This window comes from Diorhabda sublineata, chromosome 4 (assembly GCF_026230105.1).
Source record: "Diorhabda sublineata isolate icDioSubl1.1 chromosome 4, icDioSubl1.1, whole genome shotgun sequence".
NCBI lineage: Eukaryota > Metazoa > Arthropoda > Insecta > Coleoptera > Chrysomelidae > Diorhabda > Diorhabda sublineata.
In genome coordinates, this window is record NC_079477.1 from 2,700,083 (window position 1) to 2,712,714 (window position 12,632).

Here is a 12,632-nt window from a genome sequence, read left to right on the forward strand (position 1 = left end):
CTCGCTTAAATCGCTCTAGGTCAAGCTTTTTTAATAGGGAAACAGCATCATCCTCTATAACGCAGTATGGGCAAATTGTATTCGTCTTGGTGCCTTCCTACCCAAGGTTGCACGCGTGGTATTCGTCCATTTTCCTTTTCGATCTTGCTGGCACGAATTTTGCTATTTTTTATCGTACAAATCCATCGTTATCTCAGAAAGTGCTTTCGATTCTCCCTCGCCAATGGTGGCATCTTCACGTATTTCTTTCCTTATTTCGGCTTCGAATGTATTGATATCTATCCTAATCATTCCATCCTCAATAACCAAATTTGGATCAATCGTTGAAGTCTCTAGCTACCAGGACGTGGCGTGGTGTACTCAAAATCGCGTCCTCCAGAGAATCTATTTTCACCAGGAATTCTTGAATGCCTTCATTCGGTGTTGAGGTAGCAGCAGAAGAAGGTGATACCACTGCATATAAGGTAAGCGAAGCCAGGATGTCCACCGTGTCTGCTTACAGGTATACCGGGACGTAAATCGATGCCGTACCAGAAAGGTTGGAATACCGGAAGACTAATCCCTATTCTGATACTGCCCGGAGAGAAAAACTAGGTCAAACTTTCCATGATTATATCTACTGTTTTTTTTTATCTAAAGTGAAGCAGAAATATCTTTTTTAATCACCAAGTATCAAGTTGTTAGGATTTGTCAAAGGGATTAACGAAAAAAGAAACGAAATAAAAATAAATATCATTTATTCAGTAAATAATTATGTATTATTAGTATAATTACATCATTTTTTCAATAGTAATACATCAGTAGCACTTGAGATTTAAGTGACACTATCTTTTAAATGGATTACACATACTTAAAACATAATAATATCATTTGACAAGACATTCTGATGAATTTGTGGAATAATCAAATTTAAGTGGATTGCACTCAGCATCTGAAGACGATAACTTGGTGATCGAAACGCGCGTCAGACAGTGTAATCGAAACTGTTGATGTAGTCGTGGTATGAACAGTGTATTCAGCATGCAAAATGGAAAAAATCAATATTTTCCATAAATCCTTTTTAATTTTGTTTTGTTTTACCATTAAGACGATCATGGATGAAAGCTATGACGAAAATAGGCTTTCACATAATGTTTATAGATTCTAAATAGGCTTATGACAAAGTGACGGACATAATAACTCACATAGCAGGGAAAGGGAAAGCTCATGAGGTAGCAAATAACTGCTCATGGAAACCAAAAAAAGAAATGGAAAGATCGATTTGTAAACTAAAATAGGCTGCTAAAAATGATGGATTAATAATGAACCAAGAGAAAATTAAAATGTTTGGTGCTAAGACAAAAATAGGTAAAAAAGAATATAGACTAAAGAAGGAAAGGACAAAAAATATAAGATTGAAAGCAACACTGTCAAATAAAAATGAAGAGCGGATAGAAATAAAAAGAGAATAGCCGAAGAAAGTAAAACCAAGGCTGAAGAAACAAAACTGGTTATATGGAAATGGAAGGTGTTGAGGAAAGTTATTGGTGGATAAAAACAAGTGAAAGACTAGGGAGAAGAAGTGCTGAAAGATTTGTATGAATACCCATCAATAAAAAGATACATAAAAGCCCAAAGAGTCGGGAAAGAGATTTGCAAAAAGGACTAGGTATTGGAGAATGGTGAGACCAAAGAAAAAATGATTAAATGCAATTTTGAAGGATATTAGAGAGACGGAACCGAATCGAAGCGCAAAAGTAAAAAATCGCAGCCTGTGCATATCGTAATTTGAACAATTTTTACAGATCATTAAAACTTGTTTAGGTTATGTTAGGTTAGGATTCCATATCTTCATTTTCTTTGTATGGATTTCCAAATGATTCAATTATTATATAAAAAATCGTTTTTTGTCAATAAAAAAAGTGGTAATTTTGATTTGTTAAATTAAATATAATTTTTATCTTAAATGCAAAGAAGAAATACCCAAACTAGAGTTTTATTTCGTTCGTATTTTCATCATTTGCTTCGATATTATTCACAATTGATGAATAACCTTCAAGGCCATAACCAATAAGGCAACTTTTACTGCTTTCTTTTTATTTGAAAAGTGCTACAAATCTAGTGGAGCAATTGTAGAAAGGCACTTTCAAAACTCAAGTTTGTAGTTGCATTTATTGAACTACGTTCAGGATGTTTCCAGAAGAAGTTGACTATTAGGTTATCCTACAATGTTCTAGAATATGTCAAGAGTGAATATAAGGTAGGATATCAAACAATTTCATCATCAGAAATAAAACAATAAACGTTATATCCTAATAATTAATTTTTTTTTGTATTCCATTCCAATTTTCTTTAAAGCTTCCTAATAAATATATTTCTTTAACAGATAAATATAAAAATAAGAGTATTTACCATCTAATCAATAATCTCTCAAATATAATTTTTCCAACATTTATGATTAACAAAAACTTTCAGTGGATTCAAAACTCGCATAGTTATGAGTAACTATGATTTCAATATATTTGTTTCAATTTAAATCCTCGTATCCTTCAATTTCTCACAAATCATTCGATGGTATGTTAAAACTAGAACCAATCCTACAATTTTCCTCATTTTGCATACACCATTCAGGTTCAATAGTATCGGTATTGATTCCAATATCGAGCAGTCTATCTCTGTGAACCAAAAATCTTTCTTCCGCAGCTTCCCAGCCTGTTGCTGGTTTACTCCATAGTACTTCGGCCATAGCTGCTGCTCTAGGCCATAATTTGGTATCTATTGACGCCGAATCTGCTTGTTCTGTCCATAGGGCCGCTTCTGCGCCAAGCACTTGATTCACTTTGTGACCTACAACATCCGCTTTACATCACCGAATAAAGAAAAATTTGAAGATCTTACCAGCTATTCTTTCTGGTTTATTTTCATAGACTTTTTGCCAACCAATGTAAGGCGAACACCAATTATTGCCGTCTTGTACCCAACCAGCGAAACCGCAATCTAAATAAAGACCGTCGTAGTTACTCAAAATAATATTGTATCCATTATCTAATAAATTATTGATTTGGGAATCGTTAGCCAATGTCCAAACTTGGATAATGTAGTTTTCCTTTGGGAGAGATTCCAATAAATATTCCGGTTGAGTAAGATGACTGGTCCACATTATGGCTGGTATTTTTCTTCCTAAAAAAATTGATAGGACTTGATTGTTTTCGCAATTTTGTGATGCGGTTTGGTATAATTTCCCCCAATCCTCATATTTCCGGCTCCCTTATTATCTTAAGAGGGATGAACTATCACCCAAATAAAAAATAAACCCACCTGCTTTCCTATACAACCTCTCCAATGCGTTTTTCTGGAAATAATTCCAAAGTTTCACGTAATCTTTTTCTGGATCCGTGGAATTCCATCCCTTGTTGACCATCCAAGCGACGATTCTTGGCGTTTCCTTCCAACAATCAAATTTAACTTCATCTCCTCCCATGTGAAATATATCGGGATCAAATTGTTCCAGCATATCACCATAAATATCTAAAAGGATGAGGTAATCGTTTTGTTTTTCATTTATATAAATGGTTTAATCGGAACTAACCTTCAATTAAATCGTATAATTTATCTTGTGTGGGATCAAATTGTCCGCAAGGGGGTTCGACGCAATAAGACTGCCACGGTTGTGCATTGAAGCAAACTACAAATTCAGTATCTTGCCATCCCTCGCCGACATGAGCAGGTGCATCAAATTCGGGTATAACTTTGACACCTCTAAGTTTTCCGTAATTTACTATGTCTTTAACGTCAGTTAAGCTGTAGATTTTAGACGGCGAATATGCTCCTAATTTAGATAGCTCCGGATGGGATTTAGAGTAATAGGGAAAACTTTGAGAATCTGTTATATGCCAGTGGAATGTATTGAGCTTAGAAGCACCCATAGCTTTTATGGTTTTTTTTATCGCGTCTACAGTTATATAATTTCTCGACGTATCTAATAACAAACCACGATGGGGGTACGCAGGTTTATCCGTTATAACAACTTCTCTATAAAAAAGAAAAACGTATAAAAAGGTCTAAAAAGCAAAAAAAGTTGTTTTAAAATGGTCTTAAACTAATAAATCGCTATTTTTACTATTATCTTTTCAAAGTTTTCTGACCTGACCTAGAGATGGCTGTAGTAGTATTCATTCAGTAGTTTCAATTTTGAAGACGCCGCGTTGTTTAGTATTTGTTTGACAGCCATTAATAGGGAAAGTATCCGGTTAAATTTGTAAACATTGAAAAGGTCTTAGCACAACCAATATAAAAGCTGAACTAGATCCTACACTAGGTGAGACTGTAATGGTAGACCAACGAGGAAATATCGCATATCATGTGAAAATTTGGACACGAGAAAGCTGTGCGCAAAATCAAAATCAGCATCGAGTGTTTAGTAAAGTTTTACAGAAATAAAGTCGAATTTTTGGACCGTTTCATAACCATGGATGAAACGAGGGTCCATTACTTCAGATCAAACGATTCGGTGAAGAAATCGAGCACAAACGGCCGCATTTGATTTTCCAAAAATTGAAACGTTGGGCCGGGTTTTTCTAGGACCTCGGATATTTAGATTTCCTTCTCACAATTCAATGATCTAACCAATCTAAACTCAGCTCGTCTTTTCCTTATAAACTAGGTTTGGTTTATGACCATGATTACGAAGATGGTACCTACTGAAAACATTCCCTTTGGAATTGAGAAAGGTCTATGTTAGAACCTAACCGCCTATGCGATACCCATTCTTGGAAATATTTACGATTCAACCCATATGAACCATTTGACATTGACATTTACGTCATTGGAAACCATTTGACATTTACGTAATGTCTCACAGAATTTTTTCGTTAAATTTGTTCTAAATTTAATCTAATATTTTCGTTTCAAAATTATAGGTTATAAATATATAAAATACGTAACAAATTAACAGCAACTTTAGTTGCATGAAAATTTGAACTCTGTCTTTATTTTCAAAGACAGTGTTGTCACGTGATAGTGGCTGCCATGTTTAACCCAAATTCGGTTGATTTAGCATTGACTTACAAATTTTTTTTTCATAATAACGCTTATAAAATCTTGTTAATAGAAATTAGAATAGAAGTTTTTTAAGCGTTATTATGACAAGTACAAATGTAAGGCAATGCACAATGAAACGGATCTGGATTAAACATGGCGGCCACTCTCACGTGACCACACTGTTTCTATCACGTCAATGTACTTTCAAATATACAGAGGCGACATCTTCAATACGTTAGACGAACCTTAAAATCGATATAATCTAGTTTTACAGTTTTTTTATTTACAAACAGATGTAGAGACGGTTATGACTAAATTTTCAATTTATTTATCAACCTCACGATGTGATACTTACGTTGGAATTTGTAGTTCGTCTCTCAAATCGTCAAAAATAATCAACTGGGATAATGTTTGTAAACCATGTCTAGCTCCAAAATAGTTATTAGCAGTTATACGTACGTCGATAGTTGAATAGTTAGTTTCCGTAATAAATAAAGAATAACTTTCGATCGTTTCTAACGTTAATCGGTTCAAAGACGTGTTAGCAATATTCAGGGATACCAACACAGATTTTCCACCAGATTTTACGGTTCCTTTAATAGAAGCCTGCGAAATTATCATTTATTTAAATCAATTGAAACTCTAACCTAATTTTTATTAATCAGGAAAAGCATCATAAAATGTATTTTACAAGGTTGATACCATTTGTTTTTCCTTGAGCATATACAGGGGGTAATTCCAAATTATTTAAACTCAAAATTCGTTTCAAAAATAAAGAGTAAAGACGAAGGAAAATTAAACGAAAGGCAAAGATTAGTTATTGATAATGGAAGTTACCTGAATATCTGCTCTAAATTCCTTCACAGCTCCGGTTACCAAATCAAAAATAGGAGTTTCGGAAGCATTAGAAATAACATCTATGCTATTGATGTTAATTTTGGTTAGAAGACTTCCCATTGTGAAATCCCCCGTAGGTTTTGGCCACAGCGCCGCGCTATCCGCGCAAAATAATCTACAAGCTGGTAGACTGAGTGCCGCGGAATCGTTATTTGAAATCCGCTTCTTCTGACACGAATTTTGTTCACATTCCCATTTCCAAACTGAATTCAAGGCCGTGCTAGAATCATCAGAAAAATGGTTGATCAGCGAGTGAAAGATTTATTTGTATTTTAATACTAAACTATCTTTCGTATCTTCCCTGTTTAGAATCATAATGAAAATACTTTAATACAACGTTTTCATTCATTTATCTAAGTGCCTAATTAATAATTAGACTATATGAACTGAAGTTATGAATTAAAACAAACTACTGGTTCCTTTTGATTATAAAAACCTAACCTAAACTACAATGACCTAACCAGAAAACGGATTATTTCCTTGGTCTGCTAAACAACAAAAGACAAATCCAAATTCGAATGTAAATAGAATGAAAACAATTATTATTGACTTCTTTCTAACTGTACGAGGAAGGTTCCAGAAGTACCTGGCCTGAACTAGAGCTGCAAACGCAGTGGTTGAACCAAATGAGGTGACGGCTCCCGAAATGTCGAAGAAAATCTACAAAACGGTACTGGATGATCGTCGATTGAAAGAGCGCGGGCTAGTAGACATAGTAGGTATTTAAAAAAGTGCAGTACATCGCATAGTAACTCAGAATTTGAACATGAGGAAGCTCTGCGCAAGATGAGTGCCGCGTTTGTTCGCAATGGGACAAAAGCAGCATCGTGAAGATGTTTCCATCGAGTTTTTGGCAATGTTTCACAGAAATAAAGCTGTTTTATAACAATGGATGTGCATCACTTCATACCCGAAACAAAAGAACAATCAAAACAATGGACAAAACAAGGAAGAAGCGGTTCCAAAAAGGCAAAGACCGTTCAATTTGCAGGCAAGGTCATGGCGTTGGTTTTTTGGGATGCGCGTGGGATAATTCTCGTTGAATATCTTGAAAAAGAGAAAATTATCAACTGTATGTATTATGCGAACTTATTGCAACGTTTAAGCGATGAAATTAAGCAAAAACTGCCGCATTGGGCTAAGAAGAAAGTGTTGTTACAACAAGACAATGCACCAGATTACATATCCGTTATTGTCATGGTCCTAATCGCCAGATTTAGCCTCTTCGGGTTATTTTCTGTTCCCAGATTAAAAAGAAAGGCTTGGTGGTCAAAGATTTTCCAAACATGAAGAGATGATGTCGGCAGTTAATGGGTAATTTGAGGAACCAGACGATTCTTAAGTCTATGGAGGTAAACCAGTTCACTTTTTGGTACAAATCACTATTTTCCAATATCTGGGATTCTGATAAATGGATTCAACGCCATCGAAAATGCTGACCTAACCTCAAAAAAAAATTAAAGAATTTATAGATTTCAAGCAGTGATGAAAGACTTGGTATTACATAGAGTTAATATTGAAGATAGAGCTAGTTGAATTGTACTATTTGAAAAGCGGTTTACCACTATCCATTCGCTATTAAAATCAAAACTTGTTATTCTCCAACGTTGCCGCTTCCATCGTTCGGAACTATGACATTTCGGCGATCCAATTATAATAAAATAGATTGAAAAAATTGTTATTAGTAACAATAAAATATTGTGATTGGATATTAAGAATTAGAAACTATTTGTTTCTGAAAAAGAGACCTGAATATTGTAAATAAGGAAAAAATTATTATGAAAATTTAAATAGTAAAATTAATACTTGCTTGTCATAGGCTGGTTCTAATTTGTGCCTACGGAATACAATATAACATAACGGTGCTATAACAATTATAAATACTAAGAAAAAAACCGCGACCCCCTTTATGAAAATATGTTTTTTCCATGGTTTTATGTGTTCGATAATCATTTTCTAAAGTTCGAAATATTTTTTTTTGCAAAAACACAAACGATGCACTAAAGTCAAGTTATTTTTATCGCTGATGTGCTGAAGTTATGGATATATGAGAAATGTTCTACAAGATAACACTTGATTAACAGATTGATAGATAACTAAAGGATTAATAAATATCTTGGGTAATTATACACTTTCACGGTCACCTGGTTTTTTGGCTCTAGAAAATCGAAAAATGGATGGATTTTAATGATCTTGGTCTCAAAATGTTCCATTTTACAGCGGATTTTTTTTTGTATCTTGCATAAATTAATAAACAATTTAAAAAAAATCCAAAAAGGATGATTTTTTCAGTTTTTATAGCTTAAAATGAAATCGATGGAAAACAATCAATTTTCGTGAATAGTTTCGTACTATATTCTTCAATGTTAATAGTTTTTGGACCATTAAAAATCGAAAAATAGATAAATTTTATAATTTTGGTCTCAAAATGTTCCATTTTTCGACGAATTTATGAAAAACACGGGGGTAGTGGCTGGAAAAAAAATATACGAACTTGATTCCACGACGTCAGAAACAGTTACGGAGGATTATATGTAGAAAGTCATTTTTTTGCATTTAAAGTCATGAAACTGTAAAAAAATATTTATTTTTTTTAATTTTCGTATTTTTTTTTATAAATCCGCCGTAAAATGGAACATTTTGAGACCAAGATCATTAAAATCCATCCATTTTTCGATTTTCTAGAGCCAACCTAACATAACCTAACCTAACCTAACCTAACCGAACCTAACCTAACCAAAAAACCAGGTGACCGCGAAAGTGTATAATTACCATAATTTTTCGTAAATGATTATTTTGCAAAACCGTTTTTTTACGATTTAAAACAGTAAAACTATGAGAAATTTTCATTCCAGCTATTTCTACTATTTTTTTTATGAATCCGCCGTAAAATTGAACATTTTGAGACCAAGATCATTAAAATCCATCCATTTTTCGATTTTCTAGAGCCAACCTAACATAACCTAACCTAACCTAACCGAACCTAACCTAACCTAACCAAAAAACCAGGTGACCGCGAAAGTGTATAATTACCATAATTTTTCGTAAAGGATTATTTTGCAAAACCGTTTTTTTACGATTTAAAACAGTAAAACTATGAGAAATTTTCATTCCAGCTATTTCTACTATTTTTTTTATGAATCCGCCGTAAAATTGAACATTTTGAGACCAAGATCATTAAAATCCATCCATTTTTCGATTTTCTAGAGCCAACCTAACATAACCTAACCTAACCTAACCGAACCTAACCTAACCTAACCAAAAAACCAGGTGACCGCGAAAGTGTATAATTACCATAATTTTTCGTAAAGGATTATTTTGCAAAACCGTTTTTTTACGATTTAAAACAGTAAAACTATGAGAAATTTTCATTCCAGCTATTTCTACTATTTTTTTTATGAATCCGCCGTAAAATTGAACATTTTGAGACCAAGATCATTAAAATCCATCCATTTTTCGATTTTCTAGAGCCAACCTAACATAACCTAACCTAACCTAACCGAACCTAACCTAACCTAACCAAAAAACCAGGTGACCGCGAAAGTGTATAATTACCATAATTTTTCGTAAAGGATTATTTTGCAAAACCGTTTTTTTTACGATTTAAAACAGTAAAACTATGAGAAATTTTTATTCCAGCTATTTCTACTATTTTTTTTATAAATCCGCCGTAAAATGGAACATTTTGAGACCAAGATCATTAAAATGTATAATTACCATATCTTGATATTCCTATAATCCTTAAAAAGTTGTTTAATAAAAAATGTTTCGAATTCAACGCCCTTCTTTTCTCGAGCTCATTTAAAACATTAATAATTATTTCAATCCCAAAACGATAAACGGATAAATAATCTAAATATATGGATTACATTTTATTTAGAATGGCAGAGCATAGCAAAGCAGAGCAGACGATTGATAAATTCTTCTTCTTCCTTAAACTCTTGTCACTCAACATTTCTGGAATCTTTTGTCAACAGTACAACGTCTTGTGATAATTCATTGATCCTTGTTCAAATCACTCTTGATACAATCCCTTTTGTTTGACCATATATCCTGATATTTGGCTCCTAATTCCTGTAACTGTTTCTCATCATATCTTCAATTCGATTAGAGTACAAAACAGACCTTGAAACTTCTGGAAATTCCGTAGACAAAGTAGTAATGGTGAATCTGCGGTTGTCTTTAACCATTCTGTCAACACGTTGAACTAGGTCATTTGAAACGACACATTTGCGTCCTTGGATCCCTTCATCATGCACATCATTATATTTTTAAACTTTCGACACCATTCACGCACAACACCATCACTCACGTGATCAAGTTTTGTCCATAAGTACAACAAGACTTGGTCTCCGATGGATTTCTGCAGCACTATGGCCACACTTCGCAATTCGTAGTTGGCGGGAGCATCAGTAATGGCGGACTTGTTTACGTGGCTGTAGCGCAACGCCGACTGACACCTGGAGGTCCACAATGACGGAGTGTGTAGTGCGAGAGCTTCGCAGTCGCCTACCGCTTTCTTCTGCCTGCATAGAGTCTGCACGGAGCGATCGGAGGTTGAAAAAAAAACGACACTCATATTAAAAAGTGTCTAGGTATTTTATTATTACGAATTTAAGAGAATGCATCGTTCCAATCTTTGATTTTACATTCCATATATTTGATATCCAGAATCATGATAAAAAAACTATATGATCATTGAATGTAAATAAATAAATTACATCATCGATTACTTTGAAATGTACTACAGATTATATTTAATGAACTTACCTTGAATAAACTAGTAATAAAATCCAAATTAATTTTTTTAAATCCAGCCGCTCCATTTCTAAAATAAAACTTGTATTAAACGATAGATTTAGAAGTTGAAAGTTTTGGAAAAACTTTCGATGACAATCATGAACAGATGAAAAAACTAATCCTACCACTACAAGCCACTTTCAATAACTGACATCATTTATTTTACATCAAAGATTATATTATCAGTAATAAATTATGAAAACGAGGTATTCCAAATTTGGAATAGTGTGTATACCATAGATATATATACGTTACGATTCGGTATTTTGAAAAATTCAAGGTTCAAGGTTACGAAAATCGCTTTTTGTAAATGTCTAAAAGACTAATCCACCTGAGGAAATGATTGAAACTGAAAACACTGGATTATCCATTTCTTAGACCAAAGTAAGTCATAAAAAAGAAGGGGGTCACCTATTTTTTTATATAAAAAAAGATCTAAGACAAGTGGTAAATAAAAAATTGCTTTGGGTTACATATTATGACACGCAATTCCTATCATAGGCAAAATCAACCGTGGTGCTTCACTTTCCAAGGCTACTTTACACGAATGAGGCTTCACAGAGTTGGAACACCCACCGTATAGCTCTGATCTGGCCCCGTCCGACTATTTTTAGTTCGCAAGGTTAAAGATCGAATAAAGAAGTAAAACATTTAACAGCGACGATGAAATTAAACGTTCTGAAAAGTGTATGAAAATAAAGGGAGAAAGTTTTAACAAATAATCAGTTTTTTTTATATATTTATGACCTTTCTATTTATGTTAAAGTAAGAACTCTTTGATGGCACTACGTACGTTCATATTTTGAAACCTTTAGTAGCCTAAAACATTTTTAGAGATCACGTGTCATGTTATTTTTTGTTACTGTTTCCTTATTTTTATTTCATTTTTTAGTTTTTACCTTCATCATATTTTATTTTGTCTTTTTTCTAGAAATGTGATAAGATTTTTCATATTTCCTTGAGACCATGTCCAATAATATTTTAATGTTTGTTTTATTTTAAAATAAATGCATATTTAACTACAGTTCAGTACTCAATATTTACTGTTTTCAAAAAACAATCCCTTATACGATTGTCAAGGAGAAACTAATAGGCCAAAATGGTTTTAATTTCATCTTAATATATGCGGGAATATATTTCCCTACTTTTTAGACAATCCTCGTAACTTTGGATCAGGTTTCAAACGTTTTTTTTTAATAACGGAGTTTTTAAATAAATATTTTACACTTAACCTGACCCTATAAAAATTCCAATGTAAGTCTATGTCTATTTACTTTGATTTAATATGGAATTTTTGCCAATTCAAGTACTAATAATACTGTAACTTCTTCTTCACTTCAAATTAATAATGCTCACAGTTGTACTTTTGATATTACTATTACAAAATAAAAATTGATGAAAGTTTTGTGGAACGTAGAAAAAATTTTGTATGAAACTCGTAGGAATTGCCGTCCTAATGGTGAAAAAAAGTATTACTTTACTCACTTGTTGCATAAATAACTATTTTTCATATAAAAAATCATAATTGCTCATCGAAAATATGAGAATATTCAAAGATGAATACCAGATTTTAAAAAGCATTTAATATATCCAAGTACTGCTCTGTAAAAACTAATTTTAAATTACCCTTTGTCAATGTCAAAGTCTAGCCTAAATATTCCATCGTTCACTTAAAACTAATCACATAATTTTTAAAAATTATTTTAAAAGATATTCATTATTAGATTTGTACTTACTACATCATCAACAAAATTACTAATGCGAACACTCACCTACAGTTTCTCGTTAATTCTGATAAAAAATTGTGAAAGTTATTTATAATGTATACAACTCGCTTCACAAATAGCTATTGTTATGTGACGCCAACAATCATGAACTTCTTGGTTGAGAATATGAAGTAAAACCGGATCTTCAAT

General features: G+C 33.0%; 1 protein-coding gene across 4 annotated transcripts; it reads right to left on the reverse strand.

Moving 5' to 3' along the window:
* Positions 1-720: 720 nt before the first annotated feature.
* LOC130442693 (chitooligosaccharidolytic beta-N-acetylglucosaminidase) lies at positions 721-12,618 on the reverse strand. Of its 4 annotated transcripts, none has more exons than XM_056777017.1 (8): positions 12,489-12,618; positions 10,687-10,744; positions 5,857-6,136; positions 5,375-5,625; positions 3,569-4,011; positions 3,298-3,507; positions 2,878-3,159; positions 721-2,826 (listed from the first exon to the last, which is right to left on the reverse strand). In XM_056777017.1, exons 2-8 carry the CDS (start codon positions 10,740-10,742, stop codon positions 2,537-2,539), a joined length of 1,812 nt encoding a protein of 603 aa, XP_056632995.1. In that variant the 5' UTR covers positions 10,743-10,744; positions 12,489-12,618; the 3' UTR covers positions 721-2,536. The 4 variants fall into 4 exon arrangements, with proteins under 4 accessions (XP_056632995.1, XP_056632994.1, XP_056632996.1 ...); XM_056777016.1 differs by having other exon boundaries at positions 12,453-12,507; XM_056777018.1 differs by lacking the exon at positions 12,489-12,618 and adding an exon at positions 12,343-12,476.
* Between the last annotated feature and the right edge of the window lie 14 nt (positions 12,619-12,632).